The sequence below is a fragment of the Hyla sarda genome, chromosome 2, assembly GCF_029499605.1.
Source record: "Hyla sarda isolate aHylSar1 chromosome 2, aHylSar1.hap1, whole genome shotgun sequence".
In the NCBI taxonomy this organism is placed as follows: Eukaryota; Metazoa; Chordata; class Amphibia; order Anura; family Hylidae; genus Hyla; species Hyla sarda.
The window spans coordinates 268700165-268715429 of NC_079190.1; the positions used below are offsets into that span (position 1 = coordinate 268700165).

Below are 15265 nucleotides of genomic sequence, written 5' to 3' on the forward strand. Positions count from 1 at the left end.
GATCTTAGCTGACAGGAGTGGCACCCCAATGTGATCTTCATCTGCTTCAAGGTTCACCAATGTTGTGCATTAAATGATATTAGCTACAACCAAGTTATGCAGAATAGTAACTATTTGCATTACTATTGGCTGTCATCTCGACCCAGTCTGTCTATTGTTTTGACATCACCAATGCATTTTCATCCACACCACTGCTCCTCACTGGATATTTTATTGATAAGCCCATTTTCTGTAAACACTAGAAATGGTTGTGTGTGAAAATCCCAGTAGCTCAGCAGTTTTTGAAATACTCAGAGAAGCCTAGCAACCATTCCACATTCAAAGTCACTTAAATTCCCTTTCTTCCTGCTTCTGATGCTCCAATTAAACTTTTTTGAACAATTTGTCTAATCATATACATGTCTAGATGCATTAAATTGCTGCCATATGATTGGCTATATGTAAACAATTGAACAGGTGTACCTAATAAAATGGCCAGTGAGTGTGTGTCCTGCATTAACCATCAGATCTGCTCTAAATTGATACAGAAGATCCTCGGCAGTCATGGAAGCTTGTGTAAGCACACTGGCTCCAGGACAACAATAGCATTGTGGCAAAGAGCTCCGACACCATGCACCACCTATGATGCCTGTATTATTTCAGTGCCATTGTTAACTTTGAAAGCAGCATCTAAAGGGTTAATCAGGGCATGCTGGCTATTAGTGGAAGCCCCCCGGCTACTGAAATAAACCAGAGACAAAGGGTAAGAAGGGGGATAGAGTCCTAAACCAACTTTCGAAAAACCTCCAATAAACCCATAAGTTTTAAAGGAATTGTGTGTGACCTATATGCTGCCAAGAGCTGCAAACCCCATATGATGATAGGTATTGGTGTATTAAAAAAAAAAAAAAAATTTAAATCTAGTTGCCAAGCTTATAATACCACCTTTTTATTTGTTCAGCAAGGAGTTGGAGATAAGCTTCTCAGGTGCCACAAACCTGGCACACCTACTCGCTTGTCCTCACCCCCACCTGATTTTACGAACTTTGCTTCCTGGGGCCCCACCCAGTGTCTCTATGGGAGGGGGCGTGAAGACTGTGGTTCCTTGTAATCCGGCACGGAGTGGAGATGCTCCATGCAGCAGATTACTGGGGTGTCGGGGAGGGTCTCAGAGGCCAGCCACCTAACCCTTGCCCCCCAAGCAGATGGCTTATCCCCTGTTCCTGCTCTCTATATTATGCAGGTCCCACAAAATACACCCTACCCCAAAAATAAGCCCTAGCTGGATTATCGGGGTGGGCTGCAATATAAGCCCTACCCCCAAAATTAGACCTAGGCAATGCCCAGGTTGCAAATATTAAAGCACAAACTTTAGCTTACCTTCGTCCTCCATTCCCCTGTTGCTAAAGAACCGGCCTCACTGTTCTCCGCTGCTCTTGCTGCTTCCTGGTGTTGGGACGTCACAGAACCTTCAGCCCATCACCGGCCGCAGCGATGTCCCACCTCGGCCAATGATAGGCTGAGCGCATTGTCATGTAAGGAGCCGGCCGGCCGGCTTCTTACATGACAGTGGGCTCAGCCTATCATCGGCAGAGGTGGGACATCGCTGCGGCCGGTGATGGGCTGAAGGCTCTGTGACGTTCCCATCCCCAGGAAGCAGCAAGAACAGCGGAGGGACCATGAGGCCGGTTCCTTAGCAACGGGGGAACAGATGCCAAAGGTAAGGTAAAGTTTGTTTTTTAATATTTGCAGCCCGGGCACAGAAATACAAAGTACAGTGCAGCAGCTGGTAATTATTTGGCGGGGGGGGGGGGGGGGGGGAGAGAAGCAGCACTCGTGGGTGACATACGGTAAGATTAGTCCCCTGATGTGGGGTGCAGCGCTGGGCTGATAAACCGTCCGGGGGGGGGGTAGACGGGAGGGATGTTGGGGGACAATGTATGTTGTTACGGTACATACCGTAAATAAATAAGCCCTACCCTGAAAATATGCCCTAGTGTGTTTTTTGTCACTAAAATTTATATAAGACCCGGTCTTATTTTCGGAGAAACACAGTATTTATAAAGTTTATGAGAATTGTAGGCTAGAATACCCCTTTAACCTGTTCAGGACGCATAAGCCCTGCATCCTGAGTCCTTAAGGACGTAGGGATACACCCATGGGAATTCCGGTCCCCACCGCAAGCCGGTCGGGAACCGGATCGGGGTGCCTGCTGAAATCATTCAGCAGACATCCCCCCCATGTCGGCGATCGCCAGAAAACGCCCGTCAATTCAGACCGGCGATTTTAGGCAATTCCAGGTCATACAGGTCTCCAGTGACCCGGAAAATAAGGGGGATCAGTGTGTCCAAGAAACCCCCGATCCCCTTAAAGGGATAGGAGTGAGGTGGCAGGAGTGAGGTGGCACCCCTTCTATCCCCGCTATTGGTTGGTCAGAAACGACCACTAGCAGATCGGGGGCGGAGGGGTTAAAGTTCGGTTCCCCCATTCTGCCCACCAATGATAATCCGGGCAGAACGGGGGAACTGTAGCGTGACCGGTGGTGGAGGTCACTTACCTGCAAGGCGACAGGCGGCAATGACATGCGGCTCCTCGTACAGACTACGGAAGCCGGTGAGTAGTTGCCTAGCAACATTTGGAGGGCTACAGTTTAGAGCCCACTATATAGCGTTCTCTAAACTGTAGCCCTCCAGATGTTGCAAAACCAACTCCCAGCATGCCCAGAGAACAGTTTGGGCATGCTGGGATTTGTAGTTTTGCAAGATTTAGAGGGGTACAGTTTACAGACGACTGCATAGTGATCTCCAAACTGTGGCTCTCTAGATCTTGCAAAACTACAACTCCCAGCATGCACGATCAGCAAAGGCTGTCTCGGCATGCTGGGAGTTGTAGTTGCGTACCTCCAGCTGTTGCATAACTACATCTCCCAGCATGCCCTTCGGCAATCAGTACATGCTGTGAGTTGTAGTTTTGCAACAGCTGGAGGCACACTGGTTGGAACATACTGAATCAGGTAACAGAACCTAACTAAAAAGGTTTTCCAACCAGTGTGCCTCCAGCTGTTGCAAAATTACAACTCCCAGCATGCACATGCTGTCTGTGTATGCTGGGAGTTGTAGTTCTGCAACAGCTGGAGGTTTGCCCCCCAATGTGAATGTACAGGGTACATTCACACGGGTGGGTTTACAGCGAGTTTCCTGCTTCAAGTTTGAGCTGCGGCAAATTTTCCGCCACGGCGCAAACTCCTAGCGGGAAACTCACCGCAAACTCCCGCCCATGTGAATGTACCCTAACACCACTACACTACCACAAAATAAAGGGTAAAACACTACATATACACCCCCTTACACTGTCTCTCCCCCCCCCCCCCCATCAATAAAAATATACGGCAGTGTTTCCAAAACAGAGCATCCAGCTGTTGCAAAGCAACAACTCCCAGGATTTCCGGACAGTCACTGACTGTCCAGGCATATTGGGAGTTTAGCAACAGCTGGAGGCCCCATGTTTAGGAATCACTGGCGTAGACTACCCCTATGTCCACCCCTATGCAATGCCTTATATAGTCCTCATATGGGCATGGCGCTCTCTCACATCAGAGCCATGTCGTATTTCAAGGAAACAGTTTAGGGCCACATATGGGGTATTTGCGTACTCTGAGAAAAAGCCCTCCAAAATTTGTAGTGCAATTTCTCCCTTTTACTCTAATTACACTAACATGCTGGTGTTGCCCCATACTTTATATTTTCACAAGAGATAAAAGGAAACAAAGACCACCAAAATTTGTAACCCATTAACTCCTGAGTACGGAAATATCCCATATGTGGGCGTAAAATGCTCTGCGGGCGCACAACAAGGCTCAGGAGCGAGACCGCACTATGTACATTTGAGGCCTAAAATTGGTGATTTGCACAGGGGTGGCTGATTTTACAGCGGTTCTGACATACGCAAAAAAATAAATACCCACATGTGACCCCATTTTGGAAACTACAACCCTCACGGAACGTAACAAGGGGTATAGTGAGCCTTAACACCATACAGGTGTTTGACGTATTTACGTTAAAGTTGGATGGGAAAATGAAAAAAAATATATATTTTTATTACTAAAATGCTGGCGTTACCCAAAATTTTTCATTTTCACAAGGGAGAATAGGAAAAAAAAAGGTCACCAAAATTTGTAACCCCATTTCTTCTGAGTAAGAACATACCCCATATGTGGATGTAAAGTGCTCTGCGGGCGCACTATAATGCTCAGAAGAGAAGGAGCGCCATTGGGCTTTTGAACAGAAAATTTGTCTGGAATTGAAGGCCACATGTGTTTACAAAGCTCCCATAGTGCCAGAACAATGAACCCCCCCCCAATGTGGGGTGTCCACTGTTCTGGCACCACGGGGGCTTTGTAAATGCACAAGGCCTCCGACTTCTATTTCAACCAAATTCTCTCTCCAAAAGCTCAATGGTGCTCCTTTCTCTTCTGAGCATTGTAGTCCGCCAGCAGAGCACTTGACGTCCACACATGTGGTATGTTCTTACTCAGAAGAAATGGGGTTACAAATTTTGGGGGGGCATTTTCTCCTATTACCCCTTGTAAAAATGTAAAATTTTGGGGGGAAAAATGCATTTTTGTGAAAAAAAAATATATATATATAAATCTTAGGGCTGCAACGATTAATCGATGTAATCGATTAAAATTGATAACTGGATTCATTGACGACGAATCCCGTTATAGAATAATCGCCCGATTCGTTGTCTGCCGTCAGTAGTGCAGTGAATGAATGAAGCCGACATGTCTCCGCCGCTGCCCTGCTCCTAGTGCAATCAGCGCACTGCCGGTGTGAGGTGAGACTTCCGAACGCACTAGGAGCAAGGCAGCAGCGGGGACATGTCGGGCGGCGGCAGCAGGGCCCCCCTTTAGACCGCAGCCCCCACCCTTGTAGACAGCTCACCTACAGCTGGTGCTGCTGCTCCGCTGCCCTGTTCTCCCGGCAGAATCACGTTGTGCTATGGAGGACCATGTTACATACACGTCACTTCACCTCCCCCCTGCGCCCGGCATAACGTTACGGAGGAAGCAGAGTGACGTGTTTGTCACATGGTCCTCCATAGCACAACGTGATGCGGACGGGAGAACGGGGCAGCGGAGCGGCAGCCCCCGACAGAGGACAGCTGCAGGTGAGCTGTCTACAAGGGTGGGGGCTGCTGTCCAAAGGGGAGGGGGGCCCTGCTGTCCAAAGGGGAGGGGGGGCCCTGCTGTCCAAAGGGGAGGGGGGGGCCCTGCTGTCCAAAGGGGGTCTGTAAAAGCAATGGTCTGCAGTCTGCACACACACACACACACACACACACGTGTATAGGAGTGCTATATAAAAAGAAAGTAAAGAAAAATTTTTTTTTATTTACTGCTCCCCCCAATAACATTTACCTCCCCTTTTCCTATTGCTATACAAAAAAATACTTTTCTTTTACGTATTTGATACTACCGCGTGGCTAACTGTCTGAACTATTAAAATATTAATGAATCATTAAAGAGCAACTGTCACGAAATTTTGGTGCAATAACCTGCACACAGCCTTTGTACTGTGTGCAGGTGGTGGGTATAGCAATATTTTTACTTGAAATTTTCAGGCTTTCATGACTGCAAAAAAGGCTTTTATTCAAAGCCACTGACGGTCGGATAGGCGTGGCGCGAGGTACGCGATGCCCCGCCGCCGCCACACCCACTGGCCTACCATGTATGTCCGCGCTGGGACCACTGTGTGATTGACACACAGGTCCCAGCACATGCTCCCTTCAACTAATCTAACCTGCAGGCCGCTGTGTGTCATCCAGCAAGCACTCACTCCCGCCGCCGTCTTCCTCCTCAGTGCGCCTGCGCAGAGCAGCACGCAATCAGGTTAGTTTTCGATACTAGGTGCAGAGAGGAAGCGCGCTCTCTGCACCTAGCACTGCGCAGGCGCACTGAGGAGGAAGACCGGACGAGTGTGACGTCCCGACTCTGCCCCGTGTGACGTCACGCCCCGCCCCCTCAATGCAAGTCTATGGGAGGTCCGTCAACCGGGGCGGAGTCGTGACGTCACGCTCGTTTGCCATTGTGGTCGGGATCCGAAGCCTGCAGCGTTGCAGGTGTGAGGTGGAAGCCGCACAGGTGGGTGCTGCTGCCGAGATCCCGGGGGTCCCCAGCAGCGGGACCCCGGCAATCCTTTGGATAGGGGATAAGATGTCTAGGGGTGCGGAGTACCCCTTTAAGGGGTTAAAATGTTTTTGTATGGCTATAAACCCTATGTCTGTAGACATCAGATGGAAAAAAGACAAAATATTTCTTTCAAAACTAGACATTTTATATACCTCATACAAAAGGTATTAGCCAGTGAATTACAGTCAAACTTTCGCCCAGGTGATATGTGGGCTTTTATTAGTTTACAAGTGTTAAGATATACAGCAAAGCAGTTACAAGCGAAACAATGTATTTTCAATTCCAACAGAAAGTGGCTTAACACAATAGTTCTACAGTCATAAAATATAGGAAATAAAAGTATTTACAGCAGTACTCAAAAAAACAGCACCAAAATATAAAATCAAACTAATAAAAAAAGTATATATAAAAAAAAGTGACTTGTTATTTTAGCGTCTTACAGATTTTTTCTAGGCGACTCTGAAAGAAAAATAAATAATTTTCTTTATTATAAAGATAACATGTAATTGTTTCATTTCTTTCACAATCTATTAAACTATTGAAACATGAAAAAAAAGGGTACTTACTGATAAAAGTTTAATATTTTCAAATGCTTTCTGGTCAAGATTGCGCATGTTTATACCATCCATGGCATCAGCAGTCAGCCGAATATTCTGCAAGTAAAGAAATATTGTGTTAAGCCCAAATCTATGACTATAACCTGGGTGTTTAAAACAAAGATCTCTTCAAACTCCAGTCACTGACCATGTTGGCCAACATTAGAGATAGGTTTACCTTTCCATCTTCTGTTGGTAAATTGATGAACAAGTCATTCATTCCTGCCAATGGACTGCCATTAGCTGAGAAGGTGTAGACTGGTTCTCGCATAGCCGGTGTCCTCAGTGCTGGAGTTTTAAATACCCTTTATATATAGAAAAAAAGTCTATATTAGTCATGATATGGTTAGAAAAAAGGGGATTAAACAAAACACTTATGTGAAAGTTAACAGGTAAGTCATGCCTCGCTGGCCAGCCAAAAGGATTAAATGCAATAAAACACATATATATAGTAAGGTGATACCAACAAAACCAACAAATTACGGTACAAAAATGAGGCTGTATACGGAAGAATTTGAAGGTTTTAGGGGTGAGAAGGCAATTTTAAACATACCTATTTTGTTTTAAAAAAAATAGGCTTTTTCTTTTTAACCCCTTAAGGACAATGGACGTACTCCTACGCCCCCGTTTCCGATTCCTTAAGGACCGAGGACGTAGGAGTACGTCCTGTCCATTCCCGGCCCCCCGCCGCTAGCCAGAGGGGAGCCGGTGCCCGATGCCTGCTGAAATCGTTCAGCAGGCATCGCGGCATATCGCCCAGGGGGGTCATTATGCCCCCACATGTCGGCGATGGCCGCAGATCGCTGGACAATTCAGTCCAGCGATCTGAGGCGATTCCGGGTCAATCGGGTCTCCAGTGACCCGGTGATCCGGAATTACTGGCTGATCGGGGCCGTCTGTGACAGCCAGAGCCTGCAGGGGTGAGGTGGCACTGGTGCCACCTCACGATCGCCCTGATTCGTCAGCCGGATTCCCGGCCGACCAATCAGGGCGCCTGCTGCGGGTGTCACTCCCGCACCCGCTCCTCTTCCGGAGGACGTGAGCGGGTGCGGGACGTGCACCCCGATCCCCAGCGTTAATGTTGGGATTGGGGCCCCAGGAGCGACGGCGGCGGCGGGACTGACCTGCAGCGTCGATCAGCAGCAGCAGGAGGTGAGTGACCGCCTCCTGCTGTTGCTTAGCAACAGCTCCCAGCATGCAAAAAGGGCATGCTGGGAGCTGTAGTTATGCAACAGGAGGAGGCAGACCACCACAACTCCCAGCATTCCCTTATGGGCATGCTGGGACTTATGGTTTTGCAACAGCTGGAGGCACATTCTTTCTATGGAAAAGTGTACCTTCAGCTGTTGTGTAACTACAACTCCCAGCTTGCACAAGCAGCTAAAGTGCATGCTGGGAGTTGTAGTGGTGCATCTGCTGGTTGCATAACTACAACTCCCAGCATGCCCGTAGGCTGTCGGTCACTGCTGAAAGTTGTAGTTTTGCAACAGCTGAAGGCACACTGAGTTAAGTAGCAAACCAGTGTGTCTCCAGCTGTTGCATAACTACAATCCCCAGCATCCCCAGCCAAAGTAGTAAGCCTCCCGCTGTTGCATAATTACAACACCCAGCATGCCCTTCCGCTGTCCGTACATGCTGGGGGTTGTATCTTTTGCAACAGCTGAAGGCACACTGGTTGCAAAACACTGAGTTTGTTGTCAAACTCTGTGTTTCACAACCAGTGTGCCTCCAGCTGTTGCAAAACTACAACTCCCAGCATGCACTGATAGACCGTGCATGCTGGGAGTTGTAGTTTTGCAACAGCTGGATGCCCCCCCCCCTCCCCCCAATGTGAATGTACAGGGTACACTCACATGGGCGGAGGATTACAGTAAGTATCCGACTGCCAGTTTGAGCTGCGGCAAATTTTCTGCCGCAGCTCAAACTGCCAGCGAGAAACTACTGGCCCGTGTGACTGTAGCATAAAAACACTACACTACACTACCACAAAATAAAATAAAAAGTAAAAAACACTACATATACACATTCCCCTACACAGCCCCCCTCCCCTCCCCAATAAAAATGAAAAACGTCTGGTACGCCACTGTTTCCAAAACGGAGCCTCCAGCTGTTGCAAAACAACTACTCCCTGTATTACCAGACAGCCACTGACTGTCCAGGCATGCTGGGACTTTTACAACAGCTGGAGGCACCCTGTTTGGGAATCACTGGCGTAGAATACCCCTATGCCCACCCCTATGCAAGTCCCTAATTTAGGCCTCAAATGAGCATGGCGCTCTCACTTTGGAGCCCTGTCGTATTTCAGGGCAACAGTTTAGGGCCACATATGGGGTATCGCCGTACTCGGGAGAAATTGTGTTACAAATTTTGGGGGGTATTTTCTGCTATTACCCTTTGTAAAAATGTAAAATTTTTGTGAAACCAAGCATTTTAGGTAAAAATTTTTTTTTTTTTTTTTACATATGCAAAAGTTGTGAATCACCTGTGGGGTATTAAGGTTCACATTACCCCTTGTTACGTTCCCCGAGGGGTCTAGTTTCCAAAATGGTATGCCATGTGTTTTTTTTTTTTGCTGTCCTGGCACCATAGGGGCTTCCTAAATGCGGCATGCCCCCAGAGCAAAATTTGCTTTCAAAAAGCCAAATGTGACTCCTTCTCTTCTGAGACCTGTAGTGCACCAGCAGAGCACTTTTCACCCCCATATGGGGTGTTTTCTGAATCGGGAGAAATTGGGCTTCAAATTTTGGGGGGTATTTTCTGCTATTATCCTTTTTAAAAATGTAAAATTTTTGGGAAACCAAGCATTTTAGGTAAAACATTTTTTTTTTTTTTTTTTTACATATGCAAAAGTCGTGAATCACCTGTGGGGTATTAAGGTTCACTTTACCCCTTGCTACGTTCCCCGAGGGGTCTAGTTTCCAAAATGGTATGCCATGTGGGTTTTTTTTTTGCTGTCCTGGCACCATAGGGGCTTCCTAAAGGTGACATGCCCCCCAAAAACCATTTGTCGCTCCTTCCCTTCTGAGCCCTCTACTGCGCCCGCCGAACAATTAACATAGACATATGAGGTATGTGCTTACTCGAGAGAAATTGGGTTTCAAATACAAGTATACATTTTCTCCTTTCTACCAATTGCAAAAATTCAAAAATTGGGTCTACAAGAACATGCGAGTGTAAAAAATGAAGATTGTGAATTTTCTCCTTCACTTTTCTGCTATTCCTGTGAAACACCTAAAGGGTTAATACACTTATTGAATGTCATTTTGAATACTTTGGGGGGTGTAGTTTTTATAATGGGGTTATTAATGGGGTATTTCTAATATGAAGACCCTTCAAATCCACTTCAAACCTGAACTGGTCCATGAAAAATAGCGAGTTTGAAAATTTTGTGAAAAATTTCCAAATTGCTGCTTAACTTTGAAGCCCTCTGGCGTCTTCCAAAAGTAAAAACTCATCAATTTTATGATGCAAACATAAAGTAGACATATTGTATATGTGAACCCAAAAATGTTTTATTTTGAATATCCATTTTCCTTACAAGCAGAGAGCTTCAAAGTTAGAAAAATGCTAAATTTTCATTTTTTCATCAAATTTTGGGATTTTTCATCAAGAAAGGATGCAAGTTACCATAAAATTTTACCACTAAGTTAAAGTAGAATATGTCACGAAAAAACAATCTCAGAATCAGAATGATAACTAAAAGCATTCCAGAGTTATTAATGTTTAAAGTGACAGTGGTCAGAATTGAAAAAAACGCTCTGGTCCTTAAGGTGTAAAATGGCCTGGTCCTTAAGGGGTTAAAGTACTACTATAATAGAAATGAAACTAGAAATGAGCGACGTTACAGTGATTCGATTCATCACAAACTTCTCGGCTCAGCAGTGGCTTTAGGCTGCATAAATTAGTTCAGCATTCAGGTGCTCTGGTGGGCTGGAAAAGGTGGATACAGTCCTAGGAAACTCTCCGGAGCACCTGATAGCTGAATTTATGCAGGCTAAAGTCATTAACTGCCGAGCCGCGAGGTTCGTGACGAATCGAATCACTGTAACTTCGCTCCTCTCAATGTAACCATGGGTATCATTTTAATCGTATTGCCCCACAGCATAAAGAGTCAGTTTTACTGTGTAAAAATTAAACCCTCCAAAATTTGCAAGATATCAGGTGTCTTTGCAATTTCCATACTTGCAAAAAAACAAGCCTGCATATGATAGAAATAAATTTATGACACTTAGGAGATAAGAGGAAAAAAAAAAAACGAAGCAGATTGTGTCCTTAAAGGGGTACTCCGCTCCTAGCATCTTATCCCCTATCCAAAGAATAGGGGATAAGATGTCAGATCGCCGGGGTCCCGCTGCTGGGGACCCCCAGGATCTCGGCTGCAGCACCCCGCTATCATTACTGCACAGAGCAAACTCGCTCTGTGCAGATGTCACAGCTCCGCCCCCTCGTGATGGCCGTCACACCCCCTCCCATAGACTTGTATTGAGTGGGCAGGCCGCGACGGCGCGGAGCAGTGACGTAACGATGCTCCAGCCCCTGTATTGCCCATCATTACGCACAGAGCAAGTTTGCTCTGTGAAGTAATGATAGCGGGGGGGTGCTGCAGCGGAGATCCCGGGGTCCCCAGCGGTGGGACGCCCTCGATCTGACATCTTATCCCCTATCCTTTGGATAGGGGATAAGATGCTAGGGACTACTGTATGCTCCAGAGGAAGTTGTATAGTTATTTTCTACCCGATCACAGTGCTCTCTGCTGACAGCTCTGTCTGTGGCAGGAACTGTCCAGAGCAGGAAAAAACTCCCATAGCAAACCTCTCCTGATCTGGACAGTTCCTGACAAAGACAGATGTCAGCAGAGAGCATTGTGATCAGGCAGAAAAGAACAATACAACTTCCTCTGGAACATACAGCAGCTGATAAGTACTGGAAGTATTAAGATTTTTCTAATTGAAGGATTTACAAATATGTTTAACATTTTGACACCAATTGATTTTAAAATATTTGTCTTCCACCAGAGTACCCCTTTAACCCCTTAAGGACGCAGGACGTAAATGTACGTCCTGGTGCGGTGGTACTTAACGCACCAGGACGTACATTTACGTCCTAAGCATAACCGCGGGCATCGGAGCGATGCCCGTGTCATGCGCGGCTGATCCCGGCTGCTGATCGCAGCCAGGGACCCGCCGGCAATGGCCGACGCCCGCGATCTCGCGGGCGTCCGCCATTAACCCCTCAGGTGCCGGGATCAATACAGATCCCGGCATCTGCGGCAGTGCGCGATTTGAATGAATGATCGGATCGTCCGCAGCGCTGCTGCGGGGATCCGATCATTCATAGCGCCGCACGGAGGTTCCCTCTCCTTCCTCCGTGCGGCTCCCGGCGTCTCCTGCTCTGGTCTGAGATCGAGCAGACCAGAGCAGAAGATAACCGAAAACACTGATCTGTTCTATGTCCTATACATAGAACAGATCAGTATTAGCAATCATGGTATTGCTATGAATAGTCCCCTATGGGGACTATTCAAGTGTAAAAAAAAATATAAAAAAATGTAAAAGTAAAAAAAAAAGTGAAAAATCCCCTCCCCCAATAAAAAAGTAAAACGTCCGTTTTTTCCTATTTTACCCCCAAAAAGCGTAAATTTTTTTTTTATAGACATATTTGGTATCGCCGCGTGCGTAAATGTCCGAACTATTAAAATAAAATGTTAATGATCCCGTACGGTTAACGGCGTGAACGAAAAAAAAAAAAAGTCCAAAATTCCTACTTTTTTAATACATTTTATTAAAAAAAAAATTATAAAAAATGTATTAGAAGTTTTTTATATGCAAATGTGGTATCAAAAAAAAGTACAGATCATGGCGCAAAAAATGAGCCCCCATACCGCCGCTTATACTGAAAAATAAAAAAGTTATAGGTCATCAAAATAAAGGGATTATAAACGTACTAATTTGGTTAAAAAGTTTGTGATTTTTTTTTAGCGCAACAATAATAGCAAAGTATGTAATAATGGGTATCATTTTAATCGTATTGACCCTCAGAATAAAGAACACACGTCATTTTTACCATAAATTGTACGGCGTGAAAACAAAACCTTCCAAAATTAGCCAAATTGCGTTTTTCGTTTTAATTTCCCCACAAAAATAGTGTTTTTTGGTTGCGCCATACATTTTATGATATAATGAGTTATGTAATTACAAAGGACAACTGGTCGCGCAAAAAACAAGCCCTCATACTAGTCTGTGGATGAAAATATAAAAGAGTTATGATTTTTAGAAGGCGAGGAGGAAAAAATGAAAACGTAAAAATTAAATTGTCTGAGTCCTTAAGGCCAAAATGGGCTGAGTCCTTAAGGGGTTAAGGACTCTGTTTCAGTTTTTGCATTTACGTTTTTTCCTCCTTACATTTTAAAAATCCAAACCCTTTCAATTTTCCACCTAAAAATCCATATAAGGTCTTATTTTTTGCACCACCAATTCTACTTTGTAATGACAAATTAATTTACCCAAAAATCTATGGCGAAACAAAAAAAAAAAAAAATACATAATTGTGCGACAAAATTGAAGAAAACCGCTATTTTGTTACTTTTGGGGGCTTCCATTTCTGCGCAGTAATTTTTTGGGGAAAATATTACAACCTTTTCTTTATTCTCTATGTCCATACAATTAAAAAGAATACCCTACTGATTTTGTCTTCCTTATGGAAAAAAAAAAATCATAACTACATGCAGGAAAATTATACGTTTAAAAAATGTCCTCTTCTGACCCCTATAACTTATTTTTCCGCATACAGGAATGTATGAGGGCTAATTTTTTGTACCGTGATCTGAAGTTTTTATCAGTAAAATGTTTGTTTTGATCATTTTTTACAAATTTTTTATGGTATAAAAAGTGACCAAAAATACGCTATTTTGTACTTTTGAAAAAAAAATTTTACGTGCACGCCATTGGCCGTGCAGTTTAATTAATGATATATTTTTATAGTTTGGACATTTACGCACGCAAAGATCCCAAATTTTTTTTTATGGGAAAATGGGGTGACTCAAACTTATTAGGGAATTTTTTTTGCAATGTTATATCCCCCATAGGGGACTATAACATGCAGTACATTGATTGCAGGCACTGATCACTGCTATGCCATAGCATAGATCAGTGTTATCGGCGGTTGATTGCTCAAGCCTGGATCTCAGGCTTGGAGCAATCAATCGGCGATTGGACGCACAGGAGGCAGGTAAGGGACCCTCCTCGTGCTTCCTTTTTTTACTTTAGATGCGGCGATCAAAGTAAATTATGCTTTCATGCTTGTTATTTACCTGGTATCAATTTTTGGTGTTAATAAAGGAGTGTAGCCCACCATTGAAGAATCTGCCAATCTGCTGTTGGAGGGGGTTGCACGGGTCCTTTTGCTTGTTCTGAAAAATATAAAAATAAAAATACAGTCAAAATATTTAAACTATTAGTGTTTTCCCACCATAAACGTGTATGATCTCAGGGGGTCTGACCGCTGGGCCCAGCGGTCTGCATGTTTCCCTAAAACTTCAAAAGTGTACTTTCACCTGCAATTTTAACCCCTTAAGGACTCAGCCCATTTTGGCCTTAATTTTTACGTTTTCATTTTTTCCTCCTCGCCTTCTAAAAATCATAACTCTTTTATATTTTCATCCACAGACTAGTATGAGGGCTTGTTTTTTGCGCGACCAGTTGTCCTTTGTAATTACATAACTCATTATATCATAAAATGTATGGCGCAACCAAAAAACACTATTTTTGTGGGGAAATTAAAACGAAAAACGCAATTTGGCTAATTTTGGAAGGTTTTGTTTTCACGCCGTACAATTTATGGTAAAAATGACGTGTGTTCTTTATTCTGAGGGTCAATACGATTAAAATGATACCCATTATTACATACTTTGCTATTATTGTTGCGCTTAAAAAAAAATCACAAACTTTTTAACCAAATTAGTACGTTTATAATCCCTTTATTTTGATGACCTATAACTTTTTTATTTTTCCGTATAAGCGGCGGTATGGGGGCTCATTTTTTGCGCCATGATCTGTACTTTTTTTTGATACCACATTTGCATATAAAAAACTTAATACATTTTTTATAATTTTTTTTTAAATAAAATGTATTAAAAAAGTAGGAATTTTGGACTTTTTTTTTTTCGTTCACGCCGTTCACCGTACGGGATCATTAACATTTTATTTTAATAGTTCGGACATTTACGCACGCGGCGATACCAAATATGTCTCTAAAAAAATTTTTTACGCTTTTTGGGGGTAAAATAGGAAAAAACAGACGTTTTACTTTTTTATTGGGGGAGGGGATTTTTCACTTTTTTTATACTTTTACTTTTACATTTTTTTTTTTTTTTTACACTTGAATAGTCCCCATAGGGGACTATTCATAACAATACCATGATTGCTAATACTGATCTGTTCTATGTATAGGACATAGAACAGATCAGTGTTATCGGCGATCTCTATCACAGACCAGAGCAGGAGAC

The 15265-nt window shown here is 44.2% G+C and overlaps 1 protein-coding gene across 2 annotated transcripts in view; it reads right to left on the minus strand.

Moving 5' to 3' along the window:
* Window positions 1–6314: 6314 nt before the first annotated feature.
* Window positions 6315–15265, minus strand: part of CDCA8 (cell division cycle associated 8) — a 30423-nt gene continuing 21472 nt past the window's right edge. The window contains exons 8-11 of one of the 2 annotated variants that reach the window (XM_056557125.1): window positions 14072–14170; window positions 6941–7067; window positions 6733–6819; window positions 6315–6625 (exon numbers count right to left, since the gene is read on the minus strand). In XM_056557125.1, the coding sequence (XP_056413100.1) occupies window positions 6590–6625; window positions 6733–6819; window positions 6941–7067; window positions 14072–14170 (349 nt within the window). In that variant the 3' untranslated portion in view covers window positions 6315–6589. The remainder of the gene's footprint in view (window positions 6626–6732; window positions 6820–6940; window positions 7068–14071; window positions 14171–15265) is intronic. The other variant, XM_056557123.1, reaches the window with a different exon arrangement.